The following is a 17182-nucleotide window of genomic DNA, read 5'->3' as shown; positions in this document are numbered from 1 at the left end:
GAATATCAGATGACGGGGCTGGACGCAACGGCCAAAATGAAGTGAGATCGCCTTTTTTTTAAAAGATATTCTTTGGCATGACGGCCTGAGATGTTAGACAAGGAAGAAACTTGAGTCCAAAACCGCAATGAGGTGGTTTCCTACATGTATTATTGTTGTTGTGGGGGGATTTTCACAGTGCTCCCTGGCAGTAAATCATAAACGGTGCCACATTTGTCAGGAAAATACAATCATGGATTGAGAAGCAGACAAACTAAAACTCTAAATCCTGTCTGTTGACGATAAACAGCTTTTGGTGGAGCGATGTTGTGGGCTGGCATCTGTCTTAATGGAAAAAAACAAGGATTATCACTGCAAAAACAGAGATAAAAAGAAGTTATTTTTTTCTTTAAATGAGTGTATTTGTCTTTGATTTGAGCAGGTAAACATTTCCTGCACATGGGATAAGTGTTTTGACCTAGGGCTGGACGATAATTCAATAATATATATCGATGATAGAAAAAAAAGAGTCAATAAAAAGTTCAATAGACTAAAAGTTTTCCTGCCTTATGCATTCTAGCCATGTAGACTTAGACTTTGACAACTTTATCATGTTGTATGCACCAAGTGCGCACAGAACAAAATTTCGTTGGCATACAGCTTGAAAAAAAATCACAGTTAATTGCAGCAAGTTTCAGGATAAAGATGCAGCAGTGATTTGTGTAAACAATTGAAATGGCTTCAGCAGTACTAGCAGTTCAACAGTGTGGTGGCAACAGGGAAAAAGCTTTTGCAGAACCTAGTAGACCTGCTGTGGAACCTCTTCCCAGAAGGCAGTAGGGAGAACAGTCCATGGTGGGGGTGTGAGGGGTCCCTGATGATGTTATGGGCTCGGGACACACAGCGCTGGAACGAAATGTCTTTAATGGAGGGAAGAGGAGCCCCGATGATCCCTTCTGCTGTCCTCACCACTCTCCTCACATTCTTCCAGTCGGCAGCACTGCAGCCTCCACACCACACAGATAGACAGCTGGTCAGAATGCTCTCTATGGTGCTTCTGTAGAAGGTCGTGAGGATGGGCGGGGGCAGGTGGGCTCTCCTCAGCCTCCGCAGGAAGTACAGTTGTTTCTGTGCCTTCTTCACCAGTGATGTGATGTTCACAGACCAGGTGAGGTTGTCTGTGATGTGCAACCCCCAGGAACTTGGTGCTGCTGACCACTAATATTAGTCATTACATCCTGCCACCCAATCACAAACGCAGATCCAGGAACGCTCCGCCCCCTTCAAAGAGTTCAGCGAGCACGCATTCTTTTTCATTTTTTTTTAAATACTTGCAGTTTTAGTAAAAAGTTTGTTGAATAAAGGGTTGAGTTTGAATTCAGTGTTTGTCTGTATCTACAATATAAATAATTTTAGCAACAGCATGCAATGGTCAGGGCTGCACTTAAAATATGTTTTGAATTTGTTAATGATCAATATCGATCAATATGATTTCTATTTTATCTTTTTTTTCCCCTATATCTTCCAGCCCTATTTTGACCCCAACATTAGATAATTAGCTTTACTGCACTTGAAATAAGATGATGGAGATGTCTTGTTCCTATTTTAAATGCAAAAATCTTATTCTATTGGCAGATATTCTTATTTACCCACTCAAATCAAGAACAAATACACTCATTTCAAGAACGTTTTAGTTCCCTCTTTGCAGGGTTGTCGACAAACCGTGCTCCCACATCATGAAACCACCACCACTGTGCTTTAATTAATGCAGTGTTTACATTTTAAAGTTTCTCTTGGCATACTTCTAACCATAAATCTGTTCTCGCTACCTTTTATTTGGTTTGTTCCTGTGCCTGAAACTTCTTTTTTTTTTTTTGGTGGTTCCTCTGCTGTTGCCAAACGTCGTAAACCTGCATCCTTTCACCACTTGGGTCTTGTTTCGTAATTGCTAGAAAACACTCTTCCCAACTCATCTTCGCTTTGGATTCTTGGAAGTCTTTCCTGTTCTCAGTATTGATTAGTCCAATCGAGGGATGTCAGTTAAGTAGTTTTTTTTTAGCTAGCAATAAACCAGCCAAATAATGTTTCAGCCTGTATGGATCATTTTAAGTCCTTGTGACTTTGAGAAAATCCTTGTTTTTAAGTTGAATGCAGTATTATCATCCCATCATATTCTTTTCAAAAGCCCCAAATCAATATGGCCTCCAGGCGTACGAGAAGTGTAGTTGGGTGTATTGAGGCCACATGTTTAGCACTTCTGGATATTCAGGGTCCAACAACAACCACTTAAGTTACATTTCCCTGGATTTAAGTGAAAATACAGTTTTCCTTTTAATTTTTATACTTATGACTGCCATCTAGGGCTCATCTCAACCACTGTAAATATCGTCGAAGGGTGAATTTATTCAATGAAAAATGCAAGGCTTGTAGATTCATGTCACACAGTGATACATTTGTTGTTTATTTCTGTTAATTTAGCTTATTATAGGTTGAAAACCCAAAAGTTAGATTCTCTTGAGTATTAAAATATCACACAAAACCAATAGAAAAGGACTTTCGGTACAGAAATATAACTTTGTGGAAGTGAATTACTGAAATAAAGTAACTTTTTTTTTCATTAATTCAAATGAACCTGTATGTCTGTGGATGAAAAGGAGACAAATCGGGTCACACAAGTCAGTCAGACAGAGCCTTTAATCAATACTTAAGTAATGATGAAAGAAGTCTTCTAAATCCCTACAGCACATGCGCTACAACCAGCGGCGCTTTGGGATATGGGCGGTTTCCCAGGGCGGCATTACAAACGGGGGGCGCACAAAAAGAACCAGATAGAAAATGTATAACTGTCGCGTCCTGATTCAGTTTTCTAATGCTTTGATTCAGCTGATTTCTGCGATAATAATGAGACAAGGTTATGTGCTTTTGGGTGGAACTCCACAGCGTTTTGTCCCGTCCAGAATTGCAGCGTATTACTTTGCATTTTGATTTGATTTGTCGTGGAGGATGGCAGAAGGAGGAGTTTACCCACAATGCCTTTCATCCACAATCTTATCTACGCTGCGGTCCGACCACCCCCCGGCGTTGGGCACCAAAAATGTCCAACTCTAAATTTTCGCTTCAGAATAAAAAAAAAACAAACAAAAAAAAATGTAAAAGAATGTGATTTAGCTTCACTTTAAAACAATTATGGTGATTTTTCTTTTTTAAATAGTTATTTACAGCTGCTCACATTCCATCTTCAAAAGTTCACTTTTTTTTTCTTTTTTTCTTCTTTTTTTTTAAATACAAAAAGCTTTAAATATATAAAAATAAAATTACCCAGCGTGGGGAACAGATAAATTAGAACCAGACCAGTCCCCACCCAGAATCGGGTCGTGGCTGATGGAAATGTCTTGCAACAAAATGATGACGTGTTGGAAAAAAAAAAAAAAAAAATAGGTTCATTTCATCTTAAAAAAAAAGGAATGTAAGGAATCAAATGACAGATGGAAAATAAAATCCTAAAAGTGTACAGACACCCTGTTAAGATGACAGCATTAAAAAGCTGTTTTATCTCTTTACTGGGGTATGCGTCCTGTGCGATTCAGCTGCAAACAAGATAATCTGTTGAAAAGGGAAAAGTGTAAATAAAATAAAGGATGAACCAAGTGTGCACACATTACGCAGCTTTTCATTCAGTTTCAGCGTTCAGTCTTTGGTTTGAGTCCATCTGCGTCCCACATCTTGAAAATTATTTAGTGTTTTGATTTGTTTTACATCAGAAAAAGCTGGCATCATGACAGGGAGGGTGTACACTTTGGAGATCCACTATGTGATTTTTATTTGTTTTCCTTCAAGACAATATGGAAATTTGCTTGAAGATTTTTATTCTTTTTTTATTATTTTGGAAAAAGCGTGGACTGTTATTATCTTATTCACATTCCATTTCACACAGGCATGAGCTGCAGCTCCTCAGCAGGTTGCTGGCTGGCACTCTTCTTGCTACGACACGTTGCAGAGCGGTGAACGCCCGCCCTAAGCCGGCCTGGTCCATCCCACCTTGTTGCTGTGCATTACAGGCAGTCTCATGGGGCTTTCCAGACAGGATCGGCTTGTGAGAAACGGAAAGAAGGCACACATACGGGACAGTCCCACGAGAATCAGATATCTGTCCTTATTTCCTCTTTACCAGATACACGAGGCTCAACCTTTCTATTTTATTTGAATTCAGGCAACATATGTCTCCATATGTAGATCCACTTCCAGCTCTCCGGCATGGAGTCACTCAGGCGGAGAGGTTTCAGGTCTTAAGGTCAAGAAATCCCAGAAGCCACTGCTCCTCCTCCTCCTCCTCACTTTCTTGTTTGGTAATTCCACTTCATGTACTCGGGGATGCACTGACAGACCTGGCTGCTGTAGTAAAAGCCATTCTGGCAAGCTCGTCTGGGGTTTCTGCATGGGAGCCTGTAACAACTTGAGAGAGAGAGAGGGAGAGAAATGTGGGGGAAGAGGACAAAAGGAGGATTTAAGAACGGGAGAGAGAGAGGGGAAAGATTTTTTAAAAGGGTGAGGTTGGGATGAGGAACAGAGGAGAGGGGGGGAAAACAACAACACAAGGGAGATTATATTCTCTTGGCATGCGTATTTAGCATTTTTTACATATCCACATCCTTTTTGGGTGAAGCTCAATCCAAGTTTTATTTGCATGTGCATCAAAAGATTGTGTGAGAGAAAGAGAAGGGGGGATAGGAGTATTTTTCCAGAGAGGGGAGCAGTCTGGGAACTCTCGTCTTTAAAATCTCAGCAGGTGTACCGTCGCCTGCAGACTCACTACTGTGACCAGATGTTAAATCAGACAAAACAGTACAAAGAGTGGTTGTAAGGAATAATAAATGCTTTATCTTTGTGCTCAAATGCATCCCGAGCTTCAAAACCATGACCTCAAAAAAAAAAAAAAAAATTCTTGCCACAAACAAATGGAAAAATAAATAAGTTGTCGGATTGGTTAGAGCGTAAGGACAAGAATGTATAAAACTCCTAATATTAAGTTGCCTAACTTTAATTTATTTGGTTTTAGATAATTATTATGAAATTGATTTCATTTGTCTTGTAACATGTATAAGCTAATATTAACACTTTTTCTTTTGGAGTCAATGTCGCTTGCACCCATTCGGGTACTTTCGGGTCGTATTCGGCCATTTCCGGATATCATGTCAACGATTATGTGGTTTGTATTGCAAAAAAAATGGGGTTTAAATTCACTCAAAGTCTAATTTTACACCCATGACTACTTTAAATGTTCGACCAATTTAAAAGGCTAAAACACAATCGTTTTTATTTCATAAGAATAAGGCGACGATTTGCCAGTTTTCAGTTTTACGAACGTGTAGGTTTGCACTTGAACTCAGCACGTCACAGCTGATGCTAATCAACGGTCTCTAACGGCTCTGTTGGATTTACATCTATTTAAAAACTTCTCATCAGCCAGCAGTGTTAAGGTAAAATACTTATTATTATTTTTCTTTAAAGGAAGATCATTTATTCGATGACAGGTTTATATTATGGTTCTCAACTAAAGCTCCGCGGTTAGCTTCAAAACTTCAAACGTTAGCTTGTAGCTAAAGTATCTTAAAAAAATGTGACATTAAATTTTTATTTTTAAATGTACCTGTGTATTTATTTTTATGCGGCTGCTTAATATAAGACAAACAGGGTAAGTTTTGCTTGTATTAAAAAAAGACAGATTAAATTGTGCAGGTTATAATTTAGAGCGTTGGGGAATTTGAATGCAGATTAATAATTAATTTTATCCATGTTTGCCTTTTGGGTTGAAATGTTGAGACGTGGAGGTTTATCTTCCTGGATTAAACAGAGCTTCAGGGAGGCTTGAAACTATTAAAAATTATTCTTTATGCAATTATCAATTTCCAAAGCTGCTACTATATATATATGTATAAAAAAACTATCAATAATATTTTTTCATGTTATAGTTAGAGTAAAATAAGAAATGCATTCATATAATAAACGTTTTCTTGATTATTTAAATGTTTATTATTTTATTAATTAATATTAAAATGTGGAATTAGGACATTTATATTAAATCCATAAATCATTTTGTAGACCAATTATATGACAAGGATGAGGTATAAGCCCCGCCCACTGGTTTTGATTGGTTAGGAAAGGCAATAGAATAAAATGATGCACACTGCCAAGGGCTAAAGAAAACAACCATATTTCATGGTTTGGTTTATTAAATGAGCCACAGGGAACAAGAGCCATCCTATATTAAGTTAGGTTTTGTCAAGTTAAGGTAAAGTTTTCTGGGAAAAGATACTGTGGACTGACCAGACAAAAGTGGAACATTTTAAAGATGTAGAGCTGGTGTTGCGTTACAGCATTTCACTAAAATAACATCAAAACTACAGTTAAATCTTTTTTGTCTGCACCATCAATACCAAGTCAAATTCCTTGTGCTTGGCGATTAAACTTGATTCTGATTCTGAGAAATATAGAGGTGAGTTAATGCTGTGGCTGGGCGATAATGGACCGAAAATAACATCTTGGTATTCTCAGGCTGAATGCCAATAAATTATATTAACCTCAATAGGAAGTAATATTAAAAAGGCATCTCTTTATCCCAAATGTCTCACAGGCACATTTTTAAACAAAGCTGCAGATTAATATGAGAAACAGCTGAAAAATATCCTACTTTAAAACATAAAAGTATAATTATAACGGCCAGGTTGGTTTGGATAGATTTTTTTTTGCCCACTAATAATTTATATCATCGTTTCCAGCCTACATCCTCTGTATTCACTGGGGTTATCTTTGATTATTACATGTTTTTAGCTGATTAAAGTCTGGCAAAAAAACGCAAGAAATGAGTTTCACATCACTGAAGAAGTTTATATAAACCCAGTGAATCGTGTAAATTCTGGTACCACAGTGGAAAGCATAGCAGAGAAAAGTCCTCCTGATTTTCTGCGTCAACATAAACAGGAATGTCTCGTTTTCTTTCCCAAAAAACAAACCCGCGTCTGATGCGCTCGCATATTTCCCCTCTGCTCGGTTCCTAAGCTAAATGCGGACCTCGGTTTTTTTGGAGCATTCAGAAGCATTCTGGCTACGCTGAGGTCCGGCTCCAGTAAACATATCTCAAGTCCCTTTAAGCTGAGAATGTTTATTGAACTGCCATTAAAGGTCGCCTGTCTTCATATCCCTGGGAGTTTTCCCACATGTTGCGCCACCAGTGTAAATCAGTCATCCTGAAGCTCGCTGCGTTTTCCTGGTGCCTGTCACTCCATCCGTCTGTCTCGCTGTCATCGAGTTCAGCCGGTCTCCCTGTCCCTTCCCTCCGCAGGGCCTCTCGGGTCAGAGCAAGGTTGATCCAGTGCACGCAGGCTGTGGGAACCACAACACGCAGGCGAAACCCCCAAGCAAATGTTTTGGATGCCCGATGTCCATAAAAGGTCACAACGAAACATGTGAACGACAAAAAAAAAAAAAAAAGGAGTGCAGGCGTTCCCCCCCTTTTTTTTTGAGAGGGAATATACGACGGGTCCATCAGGAGTTGTTTCTGCTGAAGAATCCCAAAGCACCTGCACTGCAAAAAGGGAACTCAAAATAAGTCAAATTTTCTTGAATTTTTTTTTGTATTTTCCCTTGATTTGAGCAGGTGAATAAGACTATTTGCCAGTGGAATAAGATATTTGCACTTAAAATAAGAACAATTCATCTCCATCGTCTTATTTCAAGTGCAGAATATCTTTTTATCTTATTTTAGGGATAAAAATACTCATTCCATTGGCAAAAAGTGTTATTCAGCTGTTCAAATCCAGGAAAATGTACTAATTTAAAGAAAACTTTTCGTACTTTTAGTTCCCTTTTTGCAGTGTTAGGGGAAAGGCATCGTACTCTGCTGCTTTTAGGTCAATACTGATTAGGTATGGCCTGGTATAAAAGGCTCAAGGTTTGCTTATTGTGAGTACAAACGGCCCAGCTTCATGGCATTTGCAGAAAAGTCCAACATTTAATTTAATCAAAACCAGAAAAGCAGCAATTGTGCCTCCAACTGCTAAACTAACATGGATTATTAAAGTGATACTAAGATCTATCTAACCTGACCCTAGCCAGATTGATATATCTCCGCCTAGCTTCACTCACATCCATCTGGGACATCTCCCATAGAGAGTGATTTCTACAACCAATTTTATTGTCCAGCCAATCAGGACGCAGGGCTGGAGTTTCATAGATGTGACGTAGTGGAGACGCGACCGTGAGACTGTTTTTATTCCAACAACAATGGCGGCTCGCATCGAGGAAGCAAGCGTTAGCATTGATGCTGCTATTTCTTCCGTGTTGTCCAATCTACCTAATATTGTTTCATTAAAAGAACATCAGAGAACGGCTCTGAAGGCTTTTGTTGGTGGAAACCATGTTTTCGCCTCTCTCCCGACCGGATTTGGCAAGTTTAGTTTTCCGGGGCGCGTCCGCGGCGGAGCGGTTAGCGGTTAGCGCTAACCATGTTAGGAGGCCTTTAGTCCTCGACGCGGTCGGCCCGGGATCGACTCCGACCCGCGGCGCTTTGCCGCCTGGCTTCGGTGTGAGTGGTTGAAATAGCACGTCGATAAAGATGACAGACAAGTGGCTTATCCAATCATATGCAAGGATTTTTGATAAGGCCCAGCCTTTTGAAACGCCATTCCTATGGATCTGTCCCAGATGGATGAGTGGAGCTCATCCATCTGGCTAGGGTCAGGTTAAGATCTATCACCTTCTAATTCTGATCCATGGATCTAAGCAATAAATATATTCAACAGAAAAATCATGTAATAATTACCAGAGGATGCTAATTGCTCCTCTTGCTGAATGTTACACAATTTTACTCAAATGCAACAATCTGACATTAGCTGGTTTGCTAGTCAGGCTGTCTGATTGGGTACAGCTACCCGTTGGTGGCGATTCTTAAGTTTTCACACCGTGACTGTTCCTCTTTGAGTTTCAGCTGAGTTTCTCTTTGTTTTAAGGAAGAAGAAAAACAAAAGTAGGCTTCGTTCAGCCACCTGGCCGGCAGTGTGCAGCAACAGTGCTTTGTGCGTTTGGAGAGATCAGACCAAGATGAATACGTTGAGCTTTTCTGTTTTCAACCAAACCTGGGAGTCATTAATCCTGGTGTTGCTGAGAAACTAATGTCGTCAATTCATTGTTTCCTTAAAGCTAAAAATGTATATAAAATGTTTTTAGTTTTTTACTGTTTTTATGGACTTATTTTTCCTACCCGACCATCGCAGAGCTTGTTTCAAATAAACCTGATCTCCCCTCCCTCCTGGTTGTCTCACCTGCAGGTGTTGGGGTTGAACCTCTTGCCTTGCCGTAGACACGTCTGTGGGCTCTCTCTGCACTGACACAGACACGTGTCGGGGTTTAGGGGCTGATTCCTGGGACACGCCACGTCGCACACGCAGCCGCACAGGTCATCGTCCCACCGCTGCCCCGCAGGACACGGCCGCCCCCCGCCCTGGCCTTGGCACTGGCACTCACCTGAACCCAAAGGTTGGAGAAGGAGGGACGTCAATTAAGCAGAATAAGAAAAAAACTTCTCTAGATGTTGTTTCAAATGTGCATAAAAGAAGCTTTCCTTTTCTGTTTATCTTTAAAATAAGGGTTATATGAGCAATAAACTGGGTAGAAATGAGTCTGTTTGGGTTCAGTATAGACCCATTGTAAATTACAAAATAATTTAGGCAAAAACATAGGTTAAATGTTGCTTAAACTAACAACAAATGAAACATGTTTCAGTGTAATGTGACATCAACCCCACCTAAACAATACATCCGTGTTGGCTGGTCAGAGGCAGCTTCAGGAAAACAAGCTTTCAGCTTTTTTCACACCCCTTTGTTCAGTTTATTCTCATTTGTTTACAACCACAGCAGCCCTTGATGTGTTTTATAGGGATTTTATGTGCTAGACCAACACAAAGTGGCGAAAATTAGCAAAGTAGGAAGAAATTGTTGCAAAGTTTTCAACGTTTTCACCAGTAAGACTCTGAAAGGTGCGGTATGTGTTTGTATTCAGGCTCCTTAACTCTGATGGCCTAGGATAAGATTCACTGCAACCTTCTGGCTTCAGAAGTCACCTAATTGGTACATTAAATTAACATTGGCTAATTTAATCTAAGACTAAATGCAGCTCAAAGGTTCAGAGCTCTGCTCGATCCATCAACCTTCTCCTGGAGGATCTCTCCTTTGAAGAAAGACATTTGCAAAGGAAAGCAATCCAGACTCCTTTTTGCAGTTTTGCCACAAGCCATGGAGGGAAGCTTCTGGTAGAAGGTCCCAGTCGTAAAACACGCCGACAGCAGCTGCAGGTGCTGTGGGTGCATTTCTTCAGCAGAGACATGAAAGCTTATAAGATGTGAAGGCGTTAAAATCCTTTAGTTTTCTCTGTTTCTCTTTGAGTTTCAGCAGAGTTTCTCTTTGTTTTAAGGAAGAGGAAAAACAAAAGTAGGCTTCGTTCAGCCACCTGACCGGCAGTGTGCAGCAACAGAAGCACTGTGATACGCTGTGCTTCGTGCGTTTGGAGAGATCAGACCAAGATGAATACATTGAGCTTTTCTGAACTTCACTGTTTTACAACCATATATTTCCTGCGATGTTGAACACAGGGAAAAATCAGCAAATGTTAAAAATATTAAACTGCAACAACGGAGGATGAGAAAAGAACAGCACTGGGTCAGGGTGGTGGAAACATCATGATGGAAACAGGCTTTCTGTGAAGGTGGAGTGACTCCTGAACCAAGTATTGATCATAGTTAAAATCATTTATAATGGTTGAATTCTTTCATGACACTACCTCACCTTTTAATAACGGGTGTGTAAACGTTTTGAATTATTATATAATGATACTGGCAGGCAGACACCCTGTCTAAGCCCTAAAACCAGGGCACTGATGCATAACGCTGCCCAGTCTCTCCATACAGTACATCCACGTTTGTGTTTGGGACACGGATCAAATGCAGGGAGGTTTTCTGGGTGTGAATACTTTAGCTATGTGTTCCCCGCATGCTTAGAAGTGACCCGTCTTGTCTCCTTACAGGTGTTGTGATCCAGTTTCCAGCCCGGCTCACAGCTGGCCTCCCTCCGTCCGTTCTGACAGACGCACTCGCAGGTGGACTCCTCCAGAACCCTGTTGGGCCCGCAGAGAGCCAGCAGACCCGAGTCCAGCGCCTCTGGAAGAGAGGGAGGATTAAAAGAGAGGAAGAAAGGGGAAAAAAAGAAACGGTATTTAAGATAAAATCAGACGATTAAGTGTCTGTGAAGTAAAAAAAAAAAAAACAAGTTAATGAGGATGCTTGAATCATCACGATGGGCTTTCTAAACGTCACCCGATAATCTCCTCTAGACGATGGTGTTTAGCTGAAAGCCTCACAGGGCTAATTATTGTTTAGAGAGCTGCAGTGGCTGTGGTCAAAGGTGCAGAGCAGCTGGTATTCTCTTCCTCCCAGGCATCGTCAGAAGAGGAGAGCGTTCCTCTCTTCGTCTTTTAGTGATCTGCGTTTTTGCACGCAGGGACTTGAGTTTTAGCGCCGCTTGCAGACGGCGTAATTTGTACGCGAACAGAATCCTTTGTTTCTCCTGATGTGACGAGTCGGGGGATGAGGGTTTGGAGTCGGAAAGCTTCTCGAAAGATGAAAGGCGCCGTACATGATTGTACACGAGAAAAAATGCCGCAAAAACATTCCTGCTTCAGTCGTATCAACAGTGCGGCGGGGAGAATGAGGTTCACACGCTCCGGCACCTTCGCCACCCGGCCGCTTTCTCTCTGCTCGTCTCCCCGGGGTGTGGAGACTAGTCTGGGCTGCATCTTTTAGTGTTTTGCATGTCTACAAACTTTATCGGAGCCGGGAATCACCTGAAGGGCTGGATTTTATTTAAATGCATCTTTTTTAACACATTGTAACGTCTCTGTTTAAAGCCGAGCCTCTGATTTGACTCATTAAAAAATTTGATCATAGTGTCTGGGAACTTAGTAAAGGTAGTAAATTATTAAACCTCTGGAGGTGTTTGCGGTTAATTTAATTAAAATTAGGTGCCAGATCGCATCCTGGGCTGTTTCTGTCTCTTGGCGCCCACTAGTGGACAGGTAGGCTCAATTTAACGAGCGCTCACGCAGCGTCACACTATAAACGGCTCGGTGGGAAGATGTTTTCTATGCGACACCGAGCTGAAAGGGGGGGTGGGGGGTGGGGGGTGCCTGCTGTGGGAAATGTAGGAATTGTAAGTGGGCCTAATTTCTGAGGACAGCTGCAATAAAAGCTCCCGCGGAGTCGGGAGCGCTGAGCGTCAGTGGAGTCTGTTCAGGGGCGTGCTTTAAAGCAATAAATAATATATAATTAACTGACCAGCCAATTATCCCTGACGTAATTTGTATCGCTTGTGTCAGGAGCGCGGGATCCAGGGGGATAAATGTGTCCTTTTCTGTTTTGTCACAATGAAAAAAAAAAGACGCGTTTATTTCACGTGGTGTCTTGATTACGTCAGTATACTGAGAACGTTTGCCTGATACTAATATGGGAATTATCACGTCTGTTTAAACTGGATTATTATAAGTATTAACGCTCCATGCAGCACGTTCTCAACAATTAAACGGCTCTGTGGTCATTTTCAGATGTCCATGCTTTGATTGTCGTAAATCACCAAAACTCTGTTTGTTGGAAATAAAAATCCACCTTCCTGAGTCCATCACTGAAAAAAGATGGCTGCTTTATTCTTGGGAAATGCATTCTTGTTGCTAGATAGACCCCATGACTGGATCAGAAGCAGATCCCAAATGAAATATAATTAAAATTGAATAAAGTTAGTATAAACTCTGGCGGATTTGGATTTTATAGAGATTTTCATTCAGTCCAAAAGTTGGAAGGAGGAAAGGCAGGTAGCCTTTAAAATATAACCAACGCTGTTAATTAATATTCCGTTATGTCCTGTTTGTTAAATTCTTAATATAACCTGAAGGCCCATTTCTCTTAGACCCCGAATAGTGAGCAAGATGGTAAGCAGGTCCCCGTTTCTTCACGCCACCCGGTGTTTTACGAGCTTCTTCTGTCCAGCCGTCACAAACATAAACGAGGAGTTTCACCAGAACTGCATGTTTTTATAAAATGAGTCAAAGTTTGAGCCTTTTAGCAGCAAACACTCCCGGTGGATCTGGCAAGAGACGAAGGATTAATATGTGGTAAAAGACCTCATACCTCCTGTTAGGTATGGTAGAGGCTCTGTGGTGCTCTGGGTCCGTTTCTCTTCCAAAACAACCCTGTTAGCGCTCGCTCGGTTGCGGATAAATAACGTCAACGTTTAGAGTTGTTTCCCCGCTTTTTCAGCGGTGCAATGAGAAATAAACGATAAATCTGCCGGATAAGCAAAACTGGTAAGTTGGGAATCTTTGTTTGGAACGTAATTGTTCAAACATAGAGAAAATTAAACGGCTCTAAAAAAATATGACCCAGAACAGAATTTAAAGATATCTACACAGCTCCTGGAGAGACGACTTTCAACTTTTCTGCTCCCGGAGACTCCAAGCACACAACAAAATGATTTAAGAGCTGAAAACCGACGTTCTCTCAGATCCAGATCTCCCTGACCTCTGCCAGGATGAATCCCAACTCCAGATGCATCCCTGCTTCCAACACACCCGAATCCAACAACAAACGAAGGTACAGCGTCTCATCTCTCACCTGTCTGTCTCTGAGAGAAGCTGATGGTGTCGGCAGAGAGGCACACGCAGTTCACCGGATCCCACAACGACCCGGCGGCGCAGGGGAGCTCGGGAGGGGAGCACCTGCAAATTCACAGACACCAGCAGTCACACACGTTGAACATCGCACCATCGGCTCAGCCGCCAAGGTAGCCGCTTACTCACAGGTGGTCTGTCGCCGCTCGTCTGATGATGGAGTGCAGCGGCCGCTTGGAGAGGCATTCGCACGAGGTGTGGTTGACGAAGGTGACCATGGCGACCGTGCGATCCATCCTGGGTGGAGACAGCTCCATCAGCTGGCAGTGAGGAAGACGAGCGGTTTAGAGATGGTTGTGATTCAGCCGCGTAGGCGTGGCTCGAGTCTTCGCAAGGTTAGTCGTGTGTGTGAGAAAGACGGCGCTAGCTTTTTTTTTTTTTGTTGCAGTTGTTGTGGGATTGTGCAGCTGTGCGTGACTGGAAGCGCTGCGTCCAGTCATCCTGTTCCCCCCGGAGTGGGGTGTGTCGCGTTACAGCTGAGGCAGATGCTTCATGGATGCACAGATGGATTTAGAGGTGTGAACGCAGTGATGGGCCAGATTTACAGTGCACTGAAGACGTATCTGCCCCTTTACAGATTATTTCTGGGTTTTAGCAGCATTTAAATGTTTCGGATCCAGTAAAAAACAAAAGTTAATATCCGTCAAACATAACCTGATAAAACAGTTTTTTCATTAATGTTTTCACTTATTAAGTGTAATAAGCTATAAAAAACAGCAATTCCTTCTTGATTTGTGTTTTTTTTCCAGCATTTAAATGTTTCAGATCCAATTAAAAACAAAAGTTACTATCCGTCAAACATAACCTGATAAAAAACATTTTTTTTTTCATAATGATTTCACTTATTGAGTGTAATAAGCTGTAAAAACCAGCATTTCCTTCTTGATTTCAGTTTTTTTCCCCCAGTATTTAAATGTTTCAGATCCAATGAAAAACAAAAGTTAATATCCGTCAAACATAACATGATAAAAAATATTTTTTTCATAATGTTTTCACTTATTAAGGGTAATAGGCTATAAAAAAAACAGCGTTTAATTCTTAATTTCTGTTTTTCTTTTCAGCATTTAAATGTTTCAGATCTAATAAAAAACAAAAGTTAATATCCATCAAACATAACCTGATAAAAAAAATTAATTTTCATAATGTTTTCACTTATTAAGCGTAATAAGCTATAAAAACCAGCATTTCCTTCTTGATTTCTGTATTGTTTTCAGTATTTAAATGTTTCAGATCCAGTTAAAAACAAAAGTTAATATCCGTCAAACATAACCTGATAAAAAAAATTAATTTTCATAATGTTTTCACTTAAGTGTAATAAGTTGTAAAAACCAGCATTTCCTTCTTGATTTCTGTTTTTTTAGTATTTAAATGTTTCAGATCCAATTAAAAACAAAAGTTAATATCCATCAAACATAACCTGATAAAAAACAGTTTTTTCATAATTTTTTTCTCTTATTAAGGGTAATAAGCTATAAAAACACCCTTTCCTCTTGATTAAACAGAAATCAACACTGATTTATCTCAGTTTTTTTTTTTTTTTTTGGTTCCACTTTTTGCTTCATGTGATAAAGAGACGAGGATGAGTCGGCGTCACTCACGGTCTTGTTGACGAGGGCGTAGCTCGTGTTGGTGCAGTAAAAAGCCTCGTTACCGCAGCATCCGCCGCAGCGATGCAGCGCCACGCAGCGAGGGAGGTATAACTGACTGGTGGATTCTGGGTACTCTTTGGCCACCTCCACACACACCTCCCTCGGCTGGCACGACGTCCTCTGCATCTCTTCCAGAATGACTGAAAACAGGATTGGTTTTGTTTATCAAAGGTTAGGAAACAAGGTTTTGGGGTTTCCGTTTTTGTCCTCCTTCAAGCTTACCTGCTAGCGTTCCGTCCATTCTGTACAGACCCTCCTCTCGCATCTGAACCCACAGGCCATCGTCGTTGGAGCGGGCTGAAGGGCTCGCCGAAGAGGGTGGAAAAGACGAGGAAGGAAAGGAGGAGGAGGAGGAAGATGAGGCGGGCCATGATTTTTTCCTCATGCACTGCTGGATGAGGCTGTATTCAGGGTAGAAGAGCTGCAGGAGCTGGTCCACGCTCGTTACCGCCTCTAAACTGGACTGGTCGTCTGACTGTGTTGGAGCCTGGAGAAATGCAGGAAAGGAAACGGTGCATAACTTCGTATAGACAGAAAAAATGACGCAGAGAGAGTTTATTTTTAAAGTGTCTCTGCTCCGACAGCTCAGGTCTGCCAGGAAAGACAGATGCACAGATATTCCCCACCTCCACACCCCTACTGTCCACCCAAATATACCCGACCCCCTCCCAGACCCTGCTCTGACCCACCTATGGCCCTCACTCCCAGTCTACCAAGCCCCGTCTACCATGGCCGCTCCAGGGATGCCAAGAAGGCTCCTCCACCTAATATAGCTCAGCTTGATTTGATTTGTCTCCAATATCGATATTTATTACTTTCAAATTAATGTTCAATGTCATTCAATCACCAAAACCAGCCATATATTATATTTATGTTCAATTTATTGAACACTGATATATTAACAGGAAAGTAAAGTGCATTTGGTTCAACGCATTTAACGCATCACAGAAACCAAAAATGTGACCAAACATCTGATTTTAGGGACGAAGGCGCTTCTGAATTCCTGTTCCACAAATTCGTCTCACTTCCTCTCTGTGAACAGTAATGGCTGTAATAACGCCCCCTAGAGGTTGGGAGGTATATCAATATTGAATCGTTTTTAAAAACATCTATATTATTATCATTGTATTGATTCTTATGCACAGCTCTAGTTAAATGAAGGGTTTTATTTTGGCATCAGCTGAAGGTACGGTTCTAAAACTTTACTCCAATACTTAACATCTGTACCAGCTGGGGAACTTTAAAAGTTTAAAAAGGTTAGTTGTTCTTTAAACCTGAATGATTTATCCCTTTACTGATCCGTGCTGAAAAGCTGAGAGCCTTTTTGTTTTGCAGGATGTCTGGATTATGCCAAAAGGGGAGAGCTTAAGAAACATTTATTGGGATATTCCCACCAGGCTGTCAGAGATGCACCAATACTTTTTAAATTAAAGGGCTGATAAATGATCTGAGACGCAGATTTCCTTACATAGCATTTGCTTAATTTCTTTCCATAGATTGCTGGGTTTTTCCAAATCCACTTTAAGATATATTATAGTTTATGTGCTACGTTCCCATGCCTCTAAAGTTTTAGTATTTTGGAAAGTTTTTAAACTGATGCGTGGTTTTGTTAGCAAAAGAAATTTAATATGAGAAACTCTTAAATCTGACCGGTTTAACTGGGATCATAGAGAAGATGCAGTTTATTTTGGGGAGGATCATCATTTTAATTGCGGATACTTTTCCCATGAGGGACACATGAGGTCTTCCTCTATTGATTTGAGTAATGGGCTTTAACTTAGCATGGGAAA

The 17182-nt window shown here is 41.0% G+C and overlaps 1 protein-coding gene and 2 long non-coding RNA genes across 4 annotated transcripts in view; 2 read left to right on the top strand and 1 right to left on the bottom strand.

The window, feature by feature from the left end:
- Positions 1 to 2406: 2406 nt before the first annotated feature.
- The window catches only part of LOC105917414 (vascular endothelial growth factor C), a 25040-nt gene continuing 10264 nt past the window's right edge, over positions 2407 to 17182 (bottom strand). The window contains exons 2-8 of the mRNA XM_012852210.3: positions 15615 to 15879; positions 15342 to 15532; positions 13873 to 14003; positions 13688 to 13791; positions 11051 to 11185; positions 9297 to 9498; positions 2407 to 4431 (exon numbers count right to left, since the gene is read on the bottom strand). Of these exons, the coding sequence (XP_012707664.2) occupies positions 4311 to 4431; positions 9297 to 9498; positions 11051 to 11185; positions 13688 to 13791; positions 13873 to 14003; positions 15342 to 15532; positions 15615 to 15879 (1149 nt within the window). The 3' untranslated portion in view covers positions 2407 to 4310. The remainder of the gene's footprint in view (positions 4432 to 9296; positions 9499 to 11050; positions 11186 to 13687; positions 13792 to 13872; positions 14004 to 15341; positions 15533 to 15614; positions 15880 to 17182) is intronic.
- LOC110366877 lies at positions 9392 to 11774 on the top strand. Its single transcript, XR_004928034.1, has 2 exons — positions 9392 to 9510; positions 11053 to 11774. It is a non-coding gene; the product is annotated as an uncharacterized LOC110366877 (long non-coding RNA).
- LOC118557819 overlaps positions 13762 to 17182 on the top strand; it is an 18943-nt gene continuing 15522 nt past the window's right edge. The window contains exons 1-2 of one of the 2 annotated variants that reach the window (XR_004928035.1): positions 13762 to 14009; positions 14132 to 14259. This is a non-coding gene — a long non-coding RNA (uncharacterized LOC118557819). Of the gene's footprint in view, positions 14079 to 14131; positions 14260 to 17182 lie in introns of both variants that reach the window. The other variant, XR_004928036.1, reaches the window with a different exon arrangement.

This window comes from Fundulus heteroclitus, chromosome 24, assembly GCF_011125445.2.
Source record: "Fundulus heteroclitus isolate FHET01 chromosome 24, MU-UCD_Fhet_4.1, whole genome shotgun sequence".
NCBI lineage: Eukaryota > Metazoa > Chordata > Actinopteri > Cyprinodontiformes > Fundulidae > Fundulus > Fundulus heteroclitus.
Note: the sequence above shows the minus strand (reverse complement) of the source record. Positions and strands in the feature narration are given on the sequence as shown.